Consider the following 24,337-nt stretch of genomic DNA (forward strand, 5'->3'; position numbering starts at 1 on the left):
GCCGCGTCCGCCGCAGCTGCCGCCCCCGCCCCGCCGCCCCCGGCCCGGCCCGGCCCGGCCCGGCCCCTGCAGCCGCGGGCCAAGTGCAGCCGGCGAGGCCGGGAAGACGCCGCCGCCGCCGCCTTCTGCTCTCCTCCTCTCCCTTCCCCCCGTGCCCTGGCCGGGTCCGTCAACATGGCGAGCGCCTCGTACCACATCTCCAACCTGCTGGAGAAAATGACATCCAGCGACAAGGACTTCAGGTGAGATCCGCCGCCGCCGCCCCTCCGCGTCCTCCGCCGGCCCCGCGCCCGCGCTGCCCCTGCGGCCATTGATTCCGGCCCCGGGCCTGGAGCCGCGGCCGCCCGGGCGGGGGCAGGTGCCCGGCGGCGGGGCCGGTGCCGCGGGCCCGGCTGTCCGCGCCGCGGCGCCGGGTGCGATTCCACGGGGCTACCCCCGGAAGAAAGTTCCTGTGAGGGGAGGCCCTCTACTCTCTGCCCGTGAAGGACGGGGCGCGGCGGTGCGGGCACTGCCGCGGCCTCCACGCATCGTGGGCAGAGATCTCCAGCAGCCAGGAGAGGCCGAGCGGCCGCCAGGTTTGCTGACTCGCGTGCGGACGGGCGAGGCTGGAGGTCTGAATTCCCGACCTCGCAGATGCTCAGAAGCTGAAGGGACGAAGCCCTGAGCAGCCAGCTGTCGCTGACGCTGCTTTGAGCAGCAGAGGTCGGATGAGGTGACCCCTCTCGTTTCTTCCCAGCTTCAAAAAACCTGGATCCTGTGATTCTACGAATAGAAGCAGGAAGGGATGGCCAGGACGGCAGACTCAGGAGGGTGCAGTGGAGGGCCACGGTGATAAAGGGACTGGAGCATCCCCCTTATGAGGGAGGACTGAGGGAGCTGGGTGTGTTTAGTCTAGAGAAGACAGGAGGCCTCATTAATGCATATAGTTATTTCAAAGGTGCGTGCCGAGAGGATGGTGCCAGATGCTTTTCAGTGGTGCCTAGTGACAGGATTCAGAGGAATGGCCATAATGTAAACCACAATAAGTTTCACCTCAACACGAGGAAGATCTTTGTTACACTGAGGGTGGCAGAGCGCTGAAACAGGCTGCCCAGGGAGGTCATGGGGTCTCCCTCTCTGGAGACTTTCAAACCCCGCCTGGACATGTTCCTGTGTCAAGTGCTCTAGGTGACCCTGACTAGGCAGGGGCGTTGGACTGGATGATCTGCAGAGCTCCCTTCCAACCCAGGCGATTCTGTGATCCTACGGTCACATCCTTCGGGATGCTGTGTCTTTTAGACAGTGGGGTTTTGTGCTCCTCATGTAGTTTGGTACTGCCCCTGTGCATCCAGAGAGAGAAGTCCAGTTAAGTCTTACAGGGACAAGACTGGAATTTAATTTGAGTTCAGGATCTGTCACAGGAGCACTACTTTTCATTGGATCATTTCCTTGCTTTGTAGTAAATTAATAGCAGATTAAATGTAAAATACCAGAAAATGAAATAATACAAGTAAACTGTTAAAAACTAGCAGATAATAATACATTTACACATTATTTCTGGGAAAGTATTAGGTTTAAAAGAATTGCATTGTTTTGGTATTGAGTGCAACCAGAAATTCAAGTTGGAAGGCTTTACCTGTCAGTGAGAGAATATCAATACAGGCAGGGAAAAGGCATAAAATACACTTGTTTTTTGTGCTTTGCTGCAGCATCACAGTGCTTAGTTTAAAGGAAAACGGAGGTGGTGATATATAGAGTTGGGTTTTGAATAATCTTGTTAGGTTTTGAAAAGTTTTAGTACTGAACACAAATTTGATATAGGATTTTAGTGTCAATTTCTTTGAGATTTTAATAGAATTACATTACTTGGAGAGTTCAGACTGGAAATTTTGGAAATTAAAAAATACTGATTAATCTAAAAAGAGACAAACTAAAGTTGCCTGATTTCTTTAAATTGTTCTGAACTAGACTGAAACATTTTTTCTTCTAAATGTTACAAGGTTTTTTACTGTTTTCGTACTAATTTGTTTCTGTGATTAAGTGAAATTTCCATTTTGTACTTAGGGGAGGATGACTTACAGTAAGTTCCAGTGGATTTGTAATAACTACTGATTTTTATGATTTAAAAACTTTCTGTATAGAAGGGATAGGTTAAACCTGTCTAGTGCAATTGTAGTAAACACTATTTTTTCCTCCCAGCTTTGTGTAATTAAAACATCTTGTGTAGTTCCTTTAGTAGAGTACACTTCAGAAATTCTGTTCTAGTAGCTTTGAACAACTTTGAAATTCTCAAATATTGAAAAAAAGTCTTAACATAGATTAAAATCTAATGTTACAAACCATAAAAAATGAGTGATGATAGACTGGCTGTTATGTAGTAACACTGTATGAAACTTTATGTGTATTTGCATAATGGATAAAATAGTATTTAGTTCCAGTAACTGTAAGTGCATTTGTTCTTAGATCACATCTGTTTGAATAGGGACAGTGTAGTTATCTTGCTTATATCAGGGAGCAGAGTGTAAAACAACTGTTCAAGTAAGTAGTCTATTGTAAAAAGTAATCCTTATTTTTTTTGGATAAACTGACCTGTCTGATTCAGAGCTGGAATATGATTGTCCACATGGAAGCTTGGGCTTAAGTTCTAAAATGGACAGTCAGGTAAGGTGGCAGGTTACAGTCTGGCTGTGGAAGGAGTGTCCTCACTGCAGGAGGAGAGTGGCTGCTCTGAGTACAGCTGCCTGCTTTGCACCAGGTAAAGATTGATGTGCAGGCAAGGGGACTTGTGACTAGGTGTTCGGGTTGGTTTGCATGTTTCAGTGGAGGAGTCTACCAGGAGAGTGTTGTAGTTGTGTGCAGAGGCTGCTGGTGCACCAAGGATGTGCATGCTCTGCTTAGTTTAGGAACGGACAAGTAGGTGATGAGTGGACATGATCTTCTAAGGCTAGGAAATAGGAGCTGTTGGCCAAGGAAGTGAGAGGAGGTGAATCAGTTTTTAAGAAAAGGAGGTAAATAGAGCAGTAACTTGGAGACAGTTTTTGAGTGTTCTAGTACTGTATGACTTCATGTATATCCTTAAGTTAGGTGCTGTCTGTTACCTTTACTTACCAAGTAGCCTTATTCATTACTGTGCTTAAAAGCTGATGCTTTGCATCCACAGCCTGTTTTTGTGCACATCTGGTTCCTGTCAGACTGCAGGCTTGCTTCAGTGGGACTGTTGGGAGTGAGTGAAAAAGTGGTGAGGTCTTATCTTAGAAACACCTTGAGACCATTAGACTGGAATTATTAAGAGACAGGATAAGTTGAGGTCCATTATGTGAGGTTAGGCATCTGGCATTTTTGATGCATGTTAAGATTATGCAGAGTCTTGCCTTTCATTTTCAGTAAAAAGTAGTATATGGCATGTCAAGCTGCAGAGATAACCTTCCAAGCATGACCTGAGCTGAAGTGATGTCTGCTTGAGGCTGATGTGCCTTAATGTTTTAACCCTTAACTGTTTAACTACAAGCCCTTGTTTGGAGTTTTGAATGGGGGTTGATGTCAGTACCAAAGCCCATAGGATTTGTAATTGAGTAATACATCTGTATTGCTGCTTTTGAGAAGAGACGACACTTACAAAAGAAAAATGGATTGTGAAACAGACTTCAGAAGGAGAAGAAACAGAAAGCAAAAGGCAATATTTTTTGGAAAGTGATTTTTCAGTATGTTCTTCTATTGGTGGATATGACTGTTATTAAATAGTAAATTAATTTATATGAAATATTATTTTATTTGCTTGATCTCTCAGTAATTAATTTTGTTCTTTGCTGTGGCACCCTGTATTGAGGGCTGGATAACTGATCAGCTCTGTTTTCTGAGCTGTAAACAGGCTAGTCTGTACAAGGCAAGAAAATTAAAAACACGTGGAACGTAAGCTTAAATTTTATTTCTCCATTAATTAAAGTTTGACTTTTGTAAATTTTATGGGAGAATGTTTGAGAAACTACATTTTTCTGCTTGCTTAAAACTTGTTTTAAAATGAACTCAGAGCAAAGATACTTTTTTTACAAAGTTTAAAAAAAACCCTTGTTTTTTACAACATCAGCATAGCTTATGGGAGGACTATTTAAAATCTGTGAAAGTGTCAGTTTTTCTTTGTGGAGATCATGGAGATCATGTGGAATATAATGTAAATGCTGGAAGTGAAACATGTAGCTGTTCTCATAAGAGAAAGGTGATGACCTAACTCAGTTATTATCCTTTTCAAATACAGTTTTTCTTCCTTTTTGCTGCTTGCATCACAAAACAGACAACAGTAACTCAACGTTAAATGTGATTTTTTTGATAACAAATTATGGAAACTGAGCATCTTGAATCCTGAGCACTGTGAATAACCCATATCCCTTTAGCAATAATTATCTCACATATTTTGTCAGGTTTATGGCTACTAATGACTTGATGACTGAACTACAGAAAGATTCCATCAAGCTGGATGATGACAGTGAAAGAAAGGTGGTGAAGATGATATTGAAATTATTGGAAGATAAAAATGGTGAGGTGCAAAACTTAGCTGTCAAATGGTAGGTATTCTTTTTCTATGATGTAAAGAATTGTATAGTGACTGAACAATATAAAGCACTTTTGAAAATTCAAATGACCACTGCTTCACAAAATAATTTTGAAATTTATGTCCCCACAGGATCCCTTATTCTTGTAGACTACCTGCCTTAATTGTTGTAACATGAAAAGCTATATTTTGTTGACATTGGGGATTAATATTTGGGGTTTCAGGTACCAAATAGCACATGCAGTCCTTGCTGGAAGTATTAGTGATGCGCTTGTTCTTTGGTGATAACGCTTGATTGCTAAATAGACACTAAAAGCTTACAATTCAGTGTTAGTTGCCACATTGATACTTGATGGTGAGACCTTAGATAATGTACAGGGGAAGAATTGTAGTATTAGAATTGTTTTCAAGCAGACATGAAAACATGACATGGTAAAGATATGGCCTTGGTTATCAAACGTGGAACTTACCTGTTCAATAACAGTCAGAATACTGATGGTTTTACAAGTTTTATAGGAACTGTAAATGTTTTATGGGATCAGGGTGCATTTACTTGCATTTCAGAGACTTCTGTTGCTTAACTGCCCTCTCTTCCTCACTTTATTGAGCTTTGTAAATGGTATGACTTTTCCAGAGCATCCTTTGAAGAGGAGCTACATTTCCTACGACTTTTTGTTCGTGGCCATTCTGACTTTTTGTGTGCTTTAAAGAAGGCTTCTCTTAAGAGGCATATAGTGTTCCTGAGAATGCTTCTTGTTTGTAAGCTCAGGTTTTTTTTAATCCTCCATATACACTACTTATATTCCATGAGGTACGGATTGAAGTAAACTTGGTATGCAAGAGCTTGAGAAGTTTCACATTGTGACCAGCCAGGTTTGTTATAGCTTGTTATTCTTTGTAGTTTGCCCTGTCAGACTAGCAGAGCAGAAAAAGCCTGTGTGTACCTCTGCTTATGTACTTAGAAGCAGTGTTTGCTTCAGCTTCTGAAGTGTTGTAAGTGATGGTAACCAAAACCTTGCACAGACAAACTGGTGTAGGAATGTCAAATTTCAAGCCAGATAATAGATATTAGCTATATTAGCACTATAATTGTCACTACTTTTTCCCTGCTGTCAGTAGGGACGCAGTGTTGTTAAAATGTCTTACTCATCTCCTTTTCATAACAACACAAAATAACCTGTTTCTTTTTAATTTAAACTTCTGGAATGTCTGAATTCCTTATGGTTTCATGTCTTTGAAATAGATTGCTTATACTCAATGAGAAGAGCATATTGTTGTGAAACTTGGCTCAGGCTTAGAATTGTCTTTGTGCGCAATAGCATTTTGTGGAAAAGTTACATTTTAGCATACATGCAATGCTAATTTCTAATGTACATCCTAAAGTTGTTGTGAAGTTTAGATTAATGCACATAGGCACATACATCACAATCTTTAATGGCAGTGTAAAAATTTAGGATCTAAAGTACAGGTAATGCATACGAAAACATTAAAGGTTGCAGAGGAAAGAGAATGAGAAAGTAGATGACTTCTGTGTGTGCACATGTCCTGTTCCTATTAACAGTTCTTCAATTTTTAAAGTTTACTTTGATATATTGGTAAAACTCTTGGATTTAACTAATGTGACTGAATCTCTTTCAAGTTTGGAGTGTTTTTGAGAAATCCAAATAATGTTAAGGAACAGTATTAAATTTACTTTAATGGGACAAGAAGCATAATGGAAAAGTTTTTAGGTGAATTGTGAACAATCTGTGTAGAAGATGGACACATGTACATTCTGGAATGCATCAAGTTGACTTGATTTGGTTTTTGTGTCCCAATCACTTGCAGCTATGCTTTGAATTAAAAAAAAAAAACAAACCCATGACTCTTTTAGTATTTCTTCTTAAAGCAGCTTGTACTCAAAACAAGTCATGACAGTTTTAAGCCTAATGCTGCTGCTTCTTCCTGTTTGCTGTTCTTGTACTCCTTGTTCCTTTTCTCACACTGCTTCTTACCTGGTTTTGTCACAGATTGGTTTAGGGACTCAGTTTTCTGGCTTAGTGCTAGCTTCCTGCAGTTTACATGTTGGTAGAAACATTGGTGGGGGTGAAGGATGGGAGAGGCTGAACACTGCTAAGCTGTAGATTTTTTAAGGCAGATCTGAAATCTTCCATCTATTACAACACTGGGTGCAAGCCTGATTCATTGGGAAGTTAATTTCATCCAGCATATTTTTCTTGGCTTTTTAAGTTTTAAATATTTTGTCCTCTTGTGTATTTTTGTTAAGCATTTCTTGGCACTTCAGCTGAGAAAGGCATAAGCTGTCTTTAGATCTCTCTTAATTGAAATGCTGTGGTGAACTGTAGAGACTATCGGCAGTAACTTTCTTCAGACCCTTAATGACCATTAAAGTATCAATTCCCTCTCGTAGAGGATTTAAGACAGCCCAATGTACTTTTCAATCTACACTTCAGATAGATTTTTTTTTCTTGAGGAAGGGAGAAAAGTTTTGCAGCTTGTTAGGGGAACTTCTTCAGGTAGATCAATGGAAATGATCTGAATAAAACTCTTGCATAAGAATCAGTCTTTGAAGATATGATTCTCAAGGTCACTGAACACAGCAGATTTAAAACAATTTGGAGCAACTGTAAAGCAGTGTTTATTTTTAGGCAAGTGTAGCAACTAGTGAGCAGTGTTCCTGGTTTTGCCTTATCCGCTGCTTGCTTTTGCACTTGAGTAAGAGGAGCTCTATTGGTTAAAATGCTGATGAACTTTTTTTTTATCTCTACAAAGCACACTGGTGATTTTGTTCTTGCTCCTTTCAATTACCGTATGCTGGTTTGGGGCAGGATAAGCTGTATAAAAGCAAAACAGAAGTCAGTTTTTGGGTTCATAGTTATTTGGGTAGCTACCTTGCAAAATGGTTGTCCAATTAATTTCTGAATAAAAATGAAAATTAATGAGCTGAATTATTAGTCTTGAAGTAAAAGTTGGCCTGCTGTAATCTTTGACTCTTCAGAAGGGAACTGAGTTTTAAGTTTTTTGCTGTAGGCAGTAGATGAAACCTATCTCAGTAACAACAGGTTGTTTGCCTTGTTTTTCTTAACTGCCTGTAAAATATTAAATGTATTTTTGTTGTCTCCATTTTTTTGAAGGAATAGTTTATGATTTACCTGATAGTCATAGGCTGTTTTACCATCAGCCGGTGTGGAAAAGGCTATTCTTACAGCATATCCTTAGTTTATAGCTAAGTGTAGTCCAGCATGGTATCTTGTGCACCTTATAGCAGCAGTAGTTACATTGCCTGTGGCTTGATTAAGATTATGTGCATCAGGTGTAGTCAAGCAGTGTGGTTTGTCTAAGCAGAGGTATTGTGTTGGTATTGCTTGTGCCTCATTGCTGATAATCTTGGTAATGCTCTGTTGGTGCAAATTGCACATTGTTTCATGTGTTCAGTGTTGCAGTTTAAGGGTGAACTGTTTCTCATTTTGAAGACTTTGATATCCTGCCATTTAAACCTACACATAGAAATTTTTATTATTTCACACTGTGAAATCTTTCCTGAAACCAGTTAAGAAGCCAAACATACTCAAATCTATCTAGAGTGAAAAATAATAGGTGGGATTACAGTAAGCACTTTCAGTGATTCCTCTCTGTGGTACTGTAGTTTCTCTGCATTTATCAGCCAACTTCTCTGGGCAGTAGTTCAACGTAGGGAGCTCTCCCTGACGCTGTGAGTCTGAGTCATTAGTGTGAACAGGATGATGCATGTATTAGCTGCTGTGTGGCTGATCCAGTTCAGCAGCTTTAAAGCATTTTGTATGCTTTGGTAATACACTACTGCACATCATGCTATACTAGTGATTATACAACAAATCAAGTTGTGAATAATGTGGTTTGTTTTTTTTTTAATTTGTGAATTTTAATTTTTCCTTGTAAATAAGTATGCTTATTCCATAGCTGTTAAAATATGCCAGTTGGCGATTATAATTGATTATATATTGGGGTTCAGCTTCCTAATACAGAGCTATGCTATGAACACCTTTATTTTCAAATATGTGTAACTTAAAGGAGACAGTGTGTTGTCAGGCAGCTGAATAGGCTTTGTAGAGAGAACCTAGACACAAATTATAGGCTAGTGAAAGGGAAAAGATCGAAGAGCACTTAAAATGATCCAAAATGGCCTTCAAGTATGTAAAATACATGCTTAAGTGCAAAAGCTTTGTAGTCAGAACTGATTTGAAGCAAGAAGGCTATAGTTTATTTTCAATTTCTGATAAGATTGGTTTGTAATCTGGGACTAATAATAAGGTCTATAAGTGATATTTCCTGATTTTGAAGATGAGAAAAGCTTGAGATAATATTTTGCAAAATTAACTTCACAATTGTTATGTCTGCTTTGCTGAATAAATAGGACTGAAGATGCTGATTCAGGTAAAATATGGCTCAATACTTTCCAGCAATTTATAGTGTTTGTTAATATCAATCCAGTAGTTTGGTCATCTTTGAAACATTAGCAAAAAGGTGTTTCTGATTCTTAGCTGAGATGAATCTGATTGACTGGTGTTCACTGTGATTATTATAATTACTCAGAGGTTGCATTTGAAAAATAAGCATATTTAAATCAAAATAATTCAGTAGTTGTTCAACAGTTCAGGTTTAAAACAAGGGTTTTTTAACCTTGTGTACTGTAGTCTGTTGACTGAAACACACAGGGAATTCAATTTCTCTGGACTACCATGGAGTGCCTTGGAATTCTATTGGTTTCTGTTTCAGTTGATTTGTACTTGTGTTGCTTGCAAAATAATTTACTATGCACCAAGAGTAGATGCATGCAACAGCGCGGTGAGTATCCACTGACTAGCAGTGTTGTGTATTTGAAGAGAAACTCTATATATAGATGTGTCAGTGAATCACGGTGAAGGAGGCTCGACTGAAGAGTCAAATCAAGTTGTGAAGAAAGCTGTGAGCTTTTCCTGCAACTGGAGAAGATGTTTCAACTGCAGCCAGGGATGGCTTGCTGTATTTGTGTCTCAGAGATAATTATTGGTAATAATCTGTGTTTGCAAAGGTTTGTGTACAGATTTATCAGTTTTTAAGTTAGAGGCAAAAAGTCTTTACCAGTATTAGTGTTCAGAAATTATTTTAATAATGCATTATTAATTTAACATAATTGAAGCAGTAAAATTACCAGATTAGACTGGCGATACGGTCCTCCAAACCCATCCCTAGTCTCAGGGCTAGTAGTCTTTAGTGGCTGTAGAGATAGTTTAATTGAATCTAAAGAATCCAGTACAGTGCCCTTTCCCTAAATTAAAGGGCAATGTTAAGTTAGGGCATGAGGTCTGACTGCTTTTAAGGAACGTCTCTGTCAGAATTGTTCATTTCTGCAGAAGCTGCTGAAGCATGTGAGAAACCATCCATTATGTCATTTCTGTGCACTTAAAGGGCTTCTTTTTATACCTTTGATCAGATACCAGTCAGTATCTCAATTAACAGTTCTCTTGAGATTATCTGTATGCTGTATTTTCTAAAAGTGTAACCCCAAAGTTGTTGTTGTATATTTATTTTAAGGTTATATGTAAATCTCCATTAAATACTCCACAAATTTAATAAATTGCAATCTTTCTGAATTTGTGGCATTGATGTGATCATAAAGCATCAGTTTCAGATGTCTGTGCCCTAGTTTGATTAATCTCAAATTAGTTCCAAGTTCTGTGTATTAACAAAATGGAGTTGCAAGTGATACTTCAGTGTCTGGTTTTGGCAAATATGTTTTGCCTTTGCTGCCTCTCTGCCTACCCTTCCCCTGCCCACACCCCCCAAATGTATTTTCAGCAGGTTTTACCACATGAGTACACACATGAGGGGGAAGGAGAGAAAGAAACCAAGCAGGTTATGGTTTGTGAAGGAAGGCTTGGAAAGTGCTAGGTGTGATTGGCGTGGGATTTGCATATTCCTGGGTGTTAATGTAAGTGTTGTGCCTCAAGTGCAGACATTGTTCTGAGTTCATGGGAGGTAAGGTGTTGTGAGCATGGCCATCAAAAGAGAAGCTCCAGGTTTGCCTAACATGATGACAGACCACTGATGCCAAAACTTTGAACCTTACTCTGGTTACTATTGTACAGTAAGTCACACATAGTGCTTGAGTGCAAGGGCTTGCTTGTCTATATCCTCCTCCTGTTTGCTCTTGCTTTTGCCTTTTGCTTCTGCTAGGTAATTTTTTATAATAATTAGGTCTTGCCCCTGTACATTCTTGGACGTGGGAAAAAAGTGTAGCAGCAGTGGGGTACATACAACAGATTTGGGGATGGAAGATGTGTTTTGGGTTTGTTTTACTGCATAGAGCTGTGACTGAAACCAAATGTTATATAGAATAAAGATGCAGTAATTAAGAACATTGTTTACTTGTCTGTGAATTATACAGACATTGATGGTCAAGCATGTAACCTGATGGCTCTGGCTAGGTTAATTTTTGTTATGACTAAGAAGGACTGTGGTTTTGAGACTGAAGCAGAACAGTAATACAAAACGAATTTCCAGCTCCAAATAAAAAACATGTACTAAGCAAGTGTTTTGTTACTAGATTTATAGAGGTAAGTCCAACCAGATGAAGGTTTTCAATTTTAAAATCCTGCTTTGTGTTGCTACCAAAACCAACCTGAAGTTTTATGACTTGAATGCAAAATAGTGTTGCCAATTTAATACTCTTCTCTTGTTTATACAGCCTGGGACCTCTGGTGAGTAAAGTGAAGGAGTATCAAGTGGAGACCATTGTAGATACCCTCTGTACAAACATGCTTTCAGATAAAGAACAGTTACGTGACATTTCAAGCATTGGTCTTAAAACAGTGATTGGAGAACTTCCCCCAGCTTCCAGTGGTAAGGCATTTTGTTCTAAAGACTTCATGTATTTTTATCATTTACTGACTCAAAAAAAAGAAAAAAAGTTGGGAGTTTTAAAGAAGAGGATTCAGTTAATTTAGCATTGGAACTAGTTTCAGGATAAAAACATGGCACAAATACCCTTTCAGTTTCTCCTTCTCTGACTATATTGCCAGCTCGACAACTTTTTTTTTACTGAAGGATTGCATTAATGTGGAGTACAAACTTAGAGAATATGAACTTCAGTATAACAAGTTGTAAAAGCTTTTATTTTAATAATTGCCTGGTGGAGCACATCTAGGCTGCAGTAATACTAAATCTCATGTTGGTCTTTGGTTGATAATACACTTTAAAATTTATTACAACCATCTGATTTCTTATCTCACTTTCTAGGAATTGTTTTGGGAAGTACCTTGTATTTCTGACAGTTGCCTGTTAAATTAGTGAAAGTCTTACCTGTAGGTTTAAATGAAGACAGTCTTTCCTCTGAAAGAGACACTAATGTTCAATAGCATTACTTTTTTACTCAAGTGCTTTTCACATATCATAGTGTAGGATATGAATGAGACTAGAGAGTAATTAAAAAGGCTTTGGAAATTGCATTTTTAGATATTGAGGTCTCTTGAATTAAGAAAAAAACCCTGATTTTGATATCCTGTTTGAAAATTGACATGTAAATCTTGCTTCTATCAAGCAGCAGAGACATGCATAAGCCTTACATAAATAACTAATTTTAAGTAATTTGTTTTAAGCTTTTACTCTTTTGTTTGCTTACACAAAAGAAGATTTTTGGGTGGAGGTAAAGCTCAAACAAAAACATAGGCAAGTCTTGCAATATAATTAATGTTCCCAATATAAAAATAAACAACATGTTATTTCTTGCTCCCAACTCAAACACAGATTATTCTCTTTTTCTTAGCCTCCATGGTAACACATTAGACTGTCCACTCGTTATATTTTACTTTTAGTTGTAGTTAAGAATGAGCCACAATATATATAAAGTAGATTAACTATAGGTTGGAATGATAATAATTTCACATTGGAATTTGCAAAAGGTAACTCAATTTCATGCAGGTGAACATGAGTACTAACCACTGGGCAGTCATTACCATGACAGGAGTTCCTTCTCATAATTACTTGAAATAATGTTAGACAATTAGAGGGAAGGGGAACTATGAAGTTGTAATAAAGACATTTTTAGTTGTATTTTAAAATACTTCAGATAGAATTTTCCCCCCCTTTCTCAAATGTTTCAGGAGTATTTCTGCGACTTTTAAGTAGCTTCTTGTGCAAAATAATTTTATTTTGATTTTTTTTTGCCATAAGAAGTAGCTCCATCTGCTTCTGTGCTTTTCCATACCATATGGTTTATACATTAATTTTTACCTATAGTCCTTTCATTTATAGACGTCTTGTGGCTTTCACTTTCCATTGCTTGCTCTTCCAAAAGCAGTGTTCTGTTGTGTATACCTTCTAGGACAAGAATCCCTCCTGCTTAGCATGTTTGTATATAGATAGTCTTTTCAGCTCTAATGCGGAGCATACGTGACATCAGCAGAGTGGCTGCTTAAGCTTGTTTTGTTGATTGGAAAAAGTTTCTTTATGTAGATTGGGTTGCTTTCCATAGCCACAAACATCATCTCTGGTGTTAAAAGCTGTATTTTTTTTTTAATATTATGGAAATGCTGAGGTTTTGTTGTACTTTCAGGTTCTGCATTAGCAGCTAATGTTTGCAAAAAGATCACAGGGCGTCTCACTAGTGCTATAGCCAAGCAGGAAGATGTGTCTGTTCAACTGGAGGCACTGGATATCATGGCTGATATGCTGAGCAGGTAAACATCCCTCTGTTAATATGCTGGTGAATGCTCAGTTTTCCAAATGTTAAAATTACATTATTCAAAGTGATATGAAATAATATGGTAATACTATGTGTACATGAAACTTAATTTAGGAAAAAATAAGTGAATGTATTGAAGATAATTGGTTGATCAATTACTAATGTTCTGAGAACTGTAGTTTTAAGCTTATTTCAGTGCTTATTGTTTTGAAGGTATGTTTTAAACTAATTTCTTTTAACAAATTCTAAAACCTGAAATTTTAAAGATTTGATTGGAATCTTTGTGATGTTTGTGGGAATATTTGAAGGATTGTTTTACAGTATATGAACAAAGTTATCTAGATTCAATTGGTTTTGAGTTTGTGTTTTGTCTGTTTTAAGGCAAGGAGGACTGCTTGTTAACTTCCATCCTTCAATTCTGACCTGTCTGCTCCCCCAGCTGACCAGCCCAAGACTTGCTGTGAGGAAAAGAACCATCATTGCTCTTGGTCACCTGGTTATGAGTTGTGGCAATATGGTTTTTGTTGACCTCATTGAACATCTGTTGACAGAACTGTCTAAAAATGATTCCATGTCAACAACTAGGACCTATATACAGTGTATTGCTGCTATCAGTAGGCAAGCAGGTCATAGAATAGGTAAGAAAAATATATTAATTATCTTTCACTTTGAAGTTTTCCATGAGAATAATTACTTAGCTAATTTTTTTCTCTTACCAGGTGAATATCTTGAGAAAATAATTCCTTTGGTTGTAAAGTTTTGTAATGTAGATGATGATGAACTACGAGAGTACTGCATTCAAGCCTTTGAATCTTTTGTTAGGAGGTAAGTCATTCATGGGTACCTATTTCAGGCTTTCTTAAGATCTAATAGTGTGTCATTTGATTGTAAGTTGTCAAGAGATAGCCTCCTTCATACAAAACACTCTTGCAAGCTTTGAGCTGGCACAGTTTCTATAACTGTCTTGTAACTTAACACTTAAGCAATGTGTTATGTCTGTATTCTACAAACTTTCTACTGTGCCATTGCTACTTGTGCAAGCAAGATGTGGGAAGCATTCTAGTAATACTTATGTCCAATAGTGGTTGTAAAAAATTGGTATCCAAAGGCATAAAAGTCCTTTGCAACCTTCCAGTCTTGTAGATCCTGTTACAAAGTGGCATTGCCCTTTCTAACCTTACCTTTGAATTTCTGTAGTTCAGAGGTATGCCTTGATGTTGTCTTGGCTACTCTCTCCAAAGTACAGTATGCAGCATGAAATCTTTTAAGAATATTTTAGTACTTCAAAGTAATTTGACAATTATTGTATTTTTATATTACACAGGTGTCCTAAAGAAGTTTATCCTCATGTATCCACTATTATAAACATTTGTCTTAAATATCTTACTTATGATCCTAATTACAATTATGATGATGAAGATGAAGATGAAAATGCTATGGATGCTGATGGCGGTGATGATGATGATCAAGGTATGTTCTCTTTTTGGTTTGGGGGAGAGGATGAGCTTTTGATCCTGTACCCATCTGAGAAAATTGGTCTGGGTGGTAATACTCCTGAGTACCAGCCTTTGAATGTCTTGTGTACTTTCATTCAAATTTTGTACTTTGTTTAAACATGGCTAATGAACTCATTTCCTGGAATAAAGTATGGGATGTTGATGCTGGAGATTAGTAATTCTGAGAGTGAACATAAAATACAAGACAAATATTTTAAAATACCTGAAAGGTGAAAAAAGGCAGAAGCATGTCACATGACATAACTAAAGTGAGAACATCAGTTAATGAATTGAAAATACATATATAGCACGGAAAAAGCTTCTCACTACTTTCCACTATAATATATTGGTACCTAATGCATAAAATCAGAATAGATTGAAAATTACTCAGTATTTTTCGGTAGGATAGAAGTGTTTCAGCCTGAAAGGCATAAGGTATCTTATTGTTAATATGGTGGCAAGCATTGCCAGATGCAAGCTTTGTGAGAACTTGGACACACAAGTAATTTGAACTGAGGGCATAAAATTCTCATTACTTCAGGAAAGGACTACGCTACATAGTTGTTGCTTTAAGACCTGAAAAATCTATATTGCTTATTTTATACTTTTTGGTTTTTTTGGGGGGATGCTGTATAGTTTGATTTATTTCTAGAAAGAAGCAGACAAAATAATTTGTTGAATCTTGATCAGCTAGTATTCACTGTTGCTTTGTTGTTTGTCACGAATAAAGAAGAATATGCTTTAAATCAGTAGTCAGTCTGGAAACATGATGGGGAGCTCCTTTTCCTATTTGCGGTTTAAATTAATCTGTGTGGAAGACTAGCATGAAAAAATTGGCTGAGAATTACAAGTTGAGCTATTTAGAAGACTTTTTATGTATATGGTTTTTAATGTAATTATGAACCTATTTCTTTGTGTGTCCTATGCAAACAACCCAACTTTTTAATTGTTTAAAGAGTGTGATCTTTTTAATTGTTTAAAATAGAACTTGATGCTTTGCTTGTCTAGATTTGAACATGTGCATAATTTATTTTTTCAAGGGAGTGATGATGAATATAGTGATGATGATGACATGAGCTGGAAAGTGAGGCGTGCAGCTGCTAAATGTCTGGATGCTGTGGTTAGCACACGACACGAAATGCTTCCAGAATTCTACAAAACTGTATCTCCTGCTTTAATAGCCAGATTCAAAGAACGTGAAGAGAATGTTAAAGCAGATGTTTTTCATGCGTATCTTTCTCTTTTAAAACAAACTCGACCTGTGCAAAGTTGGCTTTGTGATCCTGATGCAATGGAACAAGGAGAGACACCTTTGACAATGCTTCAGAGTCAGGTTATTTCTAAAGATTCTTGTTATCTTTGAGAAGACATGTTGAAATTTCACCCTGTCCATGAGGATAGTTCATTCAATGTGCTTTATCATGCTTTCTTCATACACAGGTTACAGTTTGTTCCTGTAGTACTAACATAGAGGGCAAACTGCGTAAACTGGCCCAAAAAAATGCAGCAGTCTTAGAAACTGAAATTGACTCATACAAGTGTGCTTATTTATTTCAATTGTTTACTCACTGTATGTCCTGTGTCATTTAGCCAAATTGCCAAAGCAAAAGTTACTTTGTGCTTTCTGTATCCAGACATAAGCACCAATGATCAAGATAAAACTTGATCTGCTGCAACATATTTTATTTGCAGAATAGAAAGGATAATGCTGAAAATCTTAATTGAAGTGAATTATTTAGGTGACTTTTCAGTTGTTGCTCTCTATAGTTTCATTAATGCAAATCACCTTTCAAAGCTAAATTACTTTATTTTTGTAAAGCATTTATTTTGAATCTTTATTTCTCAATGTTTCTACAACTTCTCTAGTTCTGTAGAGAAATCAGTGTTAGGATGCACATATTTCTTTATAGCCCCTGCAGTGATCAATAATTAAAACAATGCCAGCTATTGAATCAATTAACAGATGTTTGATGATTACAGGTTCCCAACATAGTTAAAGCCTTGCACAAACAAATGAAAGAGAAAAGTGTTAAGACTCGTCAGTGCTGCTTTAACATGCTGACTGAGCTAGTAAATGTGTTACCTGGAGCCCTAACACAGCATGTTCCTGTACTTGTACCAGGTATGAGAAACACAGCATTAACTTAAATACTTAATAATAAATGGTATGGGAAGTTCTGAAACATCAAAATATTGAAGTCCCGACTGTGCCTTTTGCAAAAGCTTTGAAGTATGACTTCTGTTGAAAGAAAATGGCGAAATAATCAGCTGTTATGTATATCCATATAAATATTTTATTCATATATTTCCGTTAGTCTTAAAAAGAAGATTAAAGGGTTTTTCTTCTTTATTAAATAAAATAAGTGAGTTTGATTCTTAATTACAAAATCAAACTGCCTTCTTTTCCATCCAAACAGAGAAAAATATTTTCCATAGTTTAGCTTTTAGAACTTAAAATGTTGAAATTTGAAGTAAGGTTGGAAATGTTAAAGGTTCAGAATTTCTTTATAATTAAGAAAATGTCATAAACCATTGAATGGCCCATGTCTTTTGATGGAGGACACTTAAAAGCCAATTGGTTGAATAAAGTGATGAGAGGGGTTTGGAAGCATTCAGAAAGATGGGGAGCCATAAGGCGTAAATTCAGTATAGCTGCCTTCCTTTGGAATTTTTGAAGTGTTCTAGCAGACTATAAATACCTGCCCTAAAAATACATATTTTGATTTCTTCCAGGAATAATATTTTCACTGAATGACAAATCAAGTTCTTCTAATCTGAAGATAGATGCTTTGTCCTGTTTGTATGTGATCCTCTGCAATCATTCTCCCCAAGTCTTTCATCCTCATGTTCAAGCATTGGTACCTCCAGTTGTAGCTTGTGTTGGTGACCCATTTTACAAGATAACATCAGAGGCACTTTTGGTTACCCAACAACTTGTAAAGGTTATTCGTCCTTTAGACCAGCCTACTTCCTTTGATGCTACTCCTTACATCAAAGATTTGTTTACTTGCACAATCAAGAGATTAAAGGCTGCTGACATTGATCAGGAGGTGAAAGAAAGGGCAATATCTTGCATGGGTCAAATAATTTGTAGCCTTGGTGACAGTCTAGGCACAGACCTGCCTAGTACACTTCAGATCTTTCTAGAGAGACTGAAGAATGAAATCACTCGGTTAACTACTGTGAAGGCAATGACATTGATTGCTGGTTCTCCTTTGAAAATAGATTTGAGACCAATCCTTGGGGAAGGAGTTCCTATTCTTGCTTCTTTTTTGAGAAAGAACCAGCGAGCTTTGAAGCTGGGCACTCTTTCTGCGCTCGATATTTTAATTAAGAATTACAGCGATAGCTTGACAGCTGCCATGATTGATGCAGTCCTGGATGAGCTTCCACCTCTGATTAGCGAAAGCGACATGCACGTATCACAGATGGCCATCAGTTTTCTGACAACGCTGGCTAAAGTATATCCTTCCTCCCTGTCAAAGATTAGTGGCTCCATTCTCAATGAACTTATTGGGCTGGTAAGATCACCCCTACTTCAGGGTGGAGCACTTAGTGCCATGCTAGAATTTTTCCAAGCTTTGGTTGTGACTGGTACAAACAATTTAGGCTATATGGATTTACTGCGCATGTTAACTGGTCCAGTGTACTCACAGAGCACAGCACTTACTCACAAGCAGTCTTACTATTCTATTGCCAAATGTGTCGCTGCCCTTACTCGAGCCTGCCCTAAGGAAGGACCAGCTGTTGTAGGTCAGTTCATTCAAGACGTTAAGAACTCGAGGTCCACAGATTCCATTCGTCTTTTGGCTTTGCTTTCGCTTGGGGAAGTTGGGCATCACATTGACTTAAGTGGACAAATCGAGCTGAAGTCCGTAATACTGGAAGCATTCTCTTCTCCTAGTGAAGAAGTCAAGTCAGCGGCATCATACGCCTTAGGCAGTATTAGTGTTGGCAATCTTCCTGAGTATCTGCCATTTGTCCTGCAAGAAATAACCAGTCAGCCTAAGAGGCAATACCTTCTTCTGCATTCCTTGAAAGAAATAATTAGCTCTGCTTCAGTCATTGGTCTCAAACCATATGTTGAGAACATCTGGGCCTTACTCTTGAAACACTGTGAATGTGCAGAAGAGGGTACAAGGAATGTTGTTGCTGAATGCTTGGGCAAGCTTACATTGATAGACCCAGAGACTTTGCTTCCACGACTCAAGGGATACTTGGCATCAGGTGAGGAGTAGTAATGCATCTATGTGTTGAAGCAGATGGCTTTATGATACATGTTAAATGGATCTAGTTTTTCAAATTACTTCCTTGTATGTTGTGTCTTGAAGTTTTGCTCCCCTTCTCCAACAACGGAAGTTTAAGTTCTTTTGTGTTTACTAGAAGTTGTTAGTCATACACAAGAATAACTTGTGTTCTGCTTTCAGGCATTATATTTCTGTTAACAGTGTTATGTTTTATGTTTAAGAAAGAGCTATAAACTTGAAGGGGGGAAGGAGCATGAACAACTAAGGGACAAATTAACAAACCAAATGCAACATTTTGACCTTTTGGTGTAAATTACTATTTTCCTAATTTTCAGATAAGGATTCTGAAGTTTTTTAAGAATTAGGAAAGATCTTTGTGAATAATTCATTAATCAGTCTCATATCACAAACTGTATTCACGTCTTTTTCATGTGCTTCTGCTGTAAAGGGGAGAATTTTTTTGTAGATCAATGTGTGATCATAAATAATCTGTTTTAATAGACTTATTGCTCAAATTATAAGGAGATAACATTACATGCTTATTACAATGTTATAGTATTTCCCCCCTGTTTAAAATGTTCTATCTGTAGGTTTGAATTACGTATTGCATTGCTAGCAATAAACAGCGTTTCTTGTTTGCTGCTCTTAAGAGTATTAGATGTCTAAGAGTAATGAGTAGCATTGAGCATGATTTAGATTCTGTTGTTCTGTTCTAATGTTGCATGTTCACACTTTTGTTTTGTATTAGGGTCTTCATATGCTCGAAGCTCAGTTGTTACTGCTGTTAAGTTCACTATTTCTGATCATCCTCAACCCATAGACCCACTCTTGAAGAACTGTATAGGTAAGTACTCCACTTGTACTGACAGCTTCTATGTTTTCAGGCAAGAGAGTTACATTTAAAATTTATTTCTTGTATTACCAGAAATAAATATTTTGAAGATACTAGAATTATTTGCTAATGATAACTATTGGAAGAGTTACAAGATACTTCCATAGTAGCCAATTATTTCTATTAATACTAATGTATTTGAATTCTGAACAGTAAAAATTGTGTCATTAAAAATTCTATGTATTGAGTTTGTGATGGGCAATACAAGAAGCTAATGTTTTTAGTAGGATGGGATCCAGAAGCTGATTTCCTTTCCCATGTTTTTGCCAAATTGTACCAGTTTAATGTAGTAAGATGTACTGTATTTACTGAGAAGTGTGGTCTTGGAAATATTTGATGTTCAGTCACTTAAAACTTGTATGCTTGTGTGAATTATTCTGAGTATTACCACGTTTTCAATTGTAAATACAGGTTATTATTATTTTGTAATGCTTGTTGTCTGAAAGCATTTGGAATTGTGTGTATTTTTATAAGGTAATCAGAGCTTTAAGTGTAACATCAGTATGACACAGACTTTTGCAATGCTGTAGCTTTTTAAATTTCACCTTTGTATAATAAACTATTGTAGATTTTTTTAAGATGATATGAATAATTTCTGCTTGGTTAATTACAGGTCTAAAGATCTGTAAGAATCATCTATGATTCTTAACCTAATAGGAGAGGAAAGATTTATGCCGAAAAGCATAAAGTTTTGTAAAGAAGAAGGTTTTTATTTATAGGGAAATGAAATCAGTTTACTGTGTGTTATTTTCATCACTAAACTTTTTTGTTTTTTAAGTAATATATTCAAGAATTATGCTTGTAGGTTTTTCCCACTCCCCTGAAGCTGCTTTGCCCTTTTGGTTTCTGGAAATATTTATTGATTATTCAATCAAAAAGCTATCAGAATTTAGTACGTTAAAAATCTCAGTCATTTTGAGTTTTGTTACCCAGCTTTTTGGTCAGTGTAAGTCACTTTGTCGTTACACCTTGTTGGTTTTCTCCTTAGAAAATGTTCATTTCTCATGGAAGTTGCTGCAACAATTTCACAAATATTGAGGATATATTCATGCAGTCATTTATTTCAAGAAGGCTGTGTTACAGAAGTATAGAATAATCTAATTTAAAAATGCCCACAGGTAGAGGGGCATGGGAGAGGTGGTACTACATTAATATATACTGAGTAGGCCAATTTTATAGTAATTAAGGTATTTTCAAAATATGCCAATTTGAGGGTTAAAAAATCAGTATGTCAGTAGTTTCCTTAAGAGGTGTTCTGGAATTCCTGAACTGCAGAAATTGAAATTGGTTTTCCAGTGCATATTTTGAAAGAATTTTAATAAATGGAGAAAATGAGAAGTTAAATGCAATTTTCATTAATTTATATGAAAAGAAAGTTTATATGTCATTGTGATGGTCATTTATTTTGATGGTGATACTGTTTCATTATATGCAGTACTATATAATAATTATATAAATTTTTTTCATATTATGATAATTACTCCTTTATTTGTGTAATCATGCTGAAATAGCTGGTGTCTGTTACATTAAAATAACTCCTGCACTAAATTTGTCTTTTTGAAAGTTTCAAACTAAGCAAAAATATTTTAAGTATTGCAAATATAAAAGATCCTTGATATTTGCTTTCTTTCTGTATGTGATTGCAGGTGATTTTCTGAAAACTTTGGAGGACCCAGATCTCAATGTCAGGAGAGTAGCTCTAGTGACATTTAATTCAGCTGCCCACAATAAACCATCTTTGATAAGGGACCTCTTAGATTCTGTGCTTCCTCATCTTTACAATGAAACAAAAGTCAGAAAGGAATTAATCAGAGAGGTAAGTTAACTGATAAGAACAATGCTAAATTTGTAAGTAGGTTGTTTTTTTAAAAGAAGTGTGTTACTTAACTTTTTTTTTTTATTCACTGACAGGTGGAAATGGGACCATTTAAGCACACAGTTGATGATGGGTTGGACATAAGGAAGGCAGCTTTTGAGTGCATGTATACTCTATTGGATAGCTGTTTGGATAGACTAGATATATTTGAATTCTTAAACCATGTTGAAGATGGTCTGAAGGATCACTATGATATCAAGGTTAGCTGTCATTTTCTCTGTGAAAGCAGTGACTTTGTCCAAATATTTCAAATGTTGAATAGACTGAAATGGTAAAAATATTGCTTCATATGCTTAAGTACTTCACTATCTTTGCCATTTTAATTAAATTGTGTCTGTTCAGAAGGTTACACAGCATGGTGGGAAATATATCTCCATATATGTGCCAGGCATAAGTGTTGATAAATTGGGTTTTTTCCTCACCCTAGATGCTGACCTTTTTAATGCTGGTGAGACTATCTACCCTTTGTCCGAGTGCGGTGCTGCAGAGATTGGACAGGCTCGTTGAACCTTTGCGTGCTACATGCACAACTAAGGTATTTCAACATACTTAAGTTCATTATTTTGTGTTTTCTTACAGAAATATGAATGAACTTTAAAGAATACCTCTGTCCTGCTGCAGTATTTCCTGAGTTACAGTTGACAAGCTGTAGTAGGCAGGATAATTACATCAGGAATGAATGAATGAATGGATCTTTGTACAAGAGTTAAATTTATTTAAATTACAGATGGAGAGGTAGATTTTTAAGCTTCTTTTTAAAATTCTCTGATTCTTTGATACATTTTCTGTTGTTCCTTAAAAATTCAGCTGCCAATGGGACAACTTGTAAATCTCACTAAATAGTGAAGCTGGAATATTGAGAGTTTTTCTGACTTCTTATGATGGTGTTATTTCAGAGAAGCATTAGCTGATGAAGGCAGTGTACAGTAGTTCTTGTTTTGTTAGATTTTTTTTTTGTCTAGACTTTTGTTAGAGTTTTTGTCATTTACCCCACCTCTTCTTCATTAATATTAGAGGATTATTGGATCTTTGTAGTTAGTCTCCTTCCATTCCTGCTTGGTCTTGATTCACCTGCATGCTCTTACAGTCATTTATTGCCTGATTTACCTTGTTTTTCCATTACTCTAGTCTGCTATATTTCACATAATGAGAATTGACTGCCTTTAATTATAATTTATGTTTGTAGCACTGAAATACCTTTGAGAATAATAACAGAAGGTTATTCTAATAAATTATTCTAATAAAGGTCAACTTCTTTAAAAGGTTCTGTTCACTGGAAGATGGGAGTACTGTGATATTAGCAGTTTAAAGTCATTTACTGACCTTACTAGCTAAAGGTTGGCTGCTATAGTTGCTTTGATTTGGTGATTGACTTGGCAGCTTACAACTTTTTTCTGCTTACCTTGCCGTGTTGAAGCTTCAGTCCATTTGTAAACTGCTGGTAAAAATTCTGCTAAAAAGATATTTGGGGGTATTTTTTGTTCGGCTGTTTTTTTTTTAAAAGCGTAGATAATTTTGAGAGGAAATAGGTTTTTTTAAAGGCATGTTTATTTAAGATTGCTATAGAGGGAGAGTTGAGTAATGTTTCAAACATATTTTCATTTTTTTCCATAGGTAAAGGCAAACTCAGTGAAACAGGAATTTGAAAAGCAAGATGAACTAAAACGATCTGCTATGAGAGCTGTAGCAGCACTTCTAACCATTCCAGAAGCAGAGAAGAGTCCATTAATGAGTGAATTTCAGTCACAGATAAGCTCTAACCCTGAGCTGGCAGCCATCTTTGAAAGTATCCAAAAAGATTCATCATCCACTAACTTGGAATCAATGGACACTAGTTAGATGTTTGTCTAACGGGGACCATTATGTTGAACCGTATGATGCACTGAATTGACAGGTTATGAGTAAGAAACAGAAAAAGTATCTAATCTACACATTGTTCCACTTTATTTACCTTTATGGAGACAGTTGGCTTTTCCCATAATTGCTTTTCTAGCATTTATTTCAGAAATGTATTTCCATAGTCCAGAGTTTAACCACTCTTGTTTTAGTGGATTTGGCCACATTTGGGAATTAAAAAGTTGACTCATGGTGTATGGAAATAAATTCCAACATCCATTTGCCCTGTAATGTTTAGGATTAAAATGTCGAAATTTTGTGACCATGATTTTTTTTTCTTTTAGTCATTCTTTCTACTTGTAAACAAAATGGGGGGAGGTGGGAATCAAGTGTCCAGGTGCACCATGTTTTTTGTATGACTTTTTATTATTTTATTGTTTCAGCTTCATAAATTGGTTTGACTGGCAGATTAATTATGTGTAAGATTTATTACATTAAAAAGAGTTTGGGCACAGTTCAAAAAGAGCAGACACAAATGTCATTTTTACAGATGTGGGGATTAGAAAACCAATATCCCTGTTGTGCACACTAATTTTGCATGAGCAAGTTTACAAATATATATTGTCTGTAAAACAGCATGTGCAGTTTATTCGTAATACAAGTTAAAATAAGTTCTACTGTATCAGTGCAGTTTTCAGGTATTTTGACATATAGGCCAAGGGATTCATACAGGAAGGGATGAACAAAAGTTTGTTGTCTTAACC

The 24,337-nt window shown here is 36.8% G+C and overlaps 1 protein-coding gene across 1 annotated transcript; it reads left to right on the forward strand.

Moving 5' to 3' along the window:
• On the forward strand, window positions 1-23,901 carry CAND1 (cullin associated and neddylation dissociated 1). Its single transcript, XM_021547455.4, has 15 exons — window positions 1-242; window positions 4,395-4,538; window positions 11,232-11,386; window positions 13,098-13,221; window positions 13,608-13,864; window positions 13,946-14,051; window positions 14,551-14,696; window positions 15,763-16,055; window positions 16,703-16,844; window positions 17,456-18,949; window positions 19,718-19,813; window positions 21,508-21,677; window positions 21,773-21,937; window positions 22,165-22,272; window positions 23,352-23,901. Exons 1-15 carry the CDS (start codon window positions 175-177, stop codon window positions 23,574-23,576), a joined length of 3,693 nt encoding a protein of 1,230 aa, XP_021403130.1. The 5' UTR covers window positions 1-174; the 3' UTR covers window positions 23,577-23,901.
• The last annotated feature ends 436 nt before the right edge of the window (window positions 23,902-24,337 follow it).

This window comes from Lonchura striata, chromosome 1A, assembly GCF_050655825.1.
Source record: "Lonchura striata isolate lonStrDom1 chromosome 1A, ASM5065582v1, whole genome shotgun sequence".
Classification (NCBI taxonomy): Eukaryota; Metazoa; Chordata; class Aves; order Passeriformes; family Estrildidae; genus Lonchura; species Lonchura striata.

What these genes read in the sequence shown, in the direction of transcription:
- CAND1 (XM_021547455.4), top strand. Translation starts at nt 175, where the DNA reads ATGGCGAGCGCCTCGTACCACATCTCCAACCTGCTGGAGAAAATGACA. An exon ending in ATGGCTGATATGCTGAGCAG is followed by an intron (nt 13,222 to 13,607) that starts GTAAACATCCCT and finishes GTCTGTTTTAAG; the next exon opens with GCAAGGAGGACTGCTTGTTA. An exon ending in AGGATCACTATGATATCAAG is followed by an intron (nt 21,938 to 22,164) that starts GTTAGCTGTCAT and finishes TCCTCACCCTAG; the next exon opens with ATGCTGACCTTTTTAATGCT.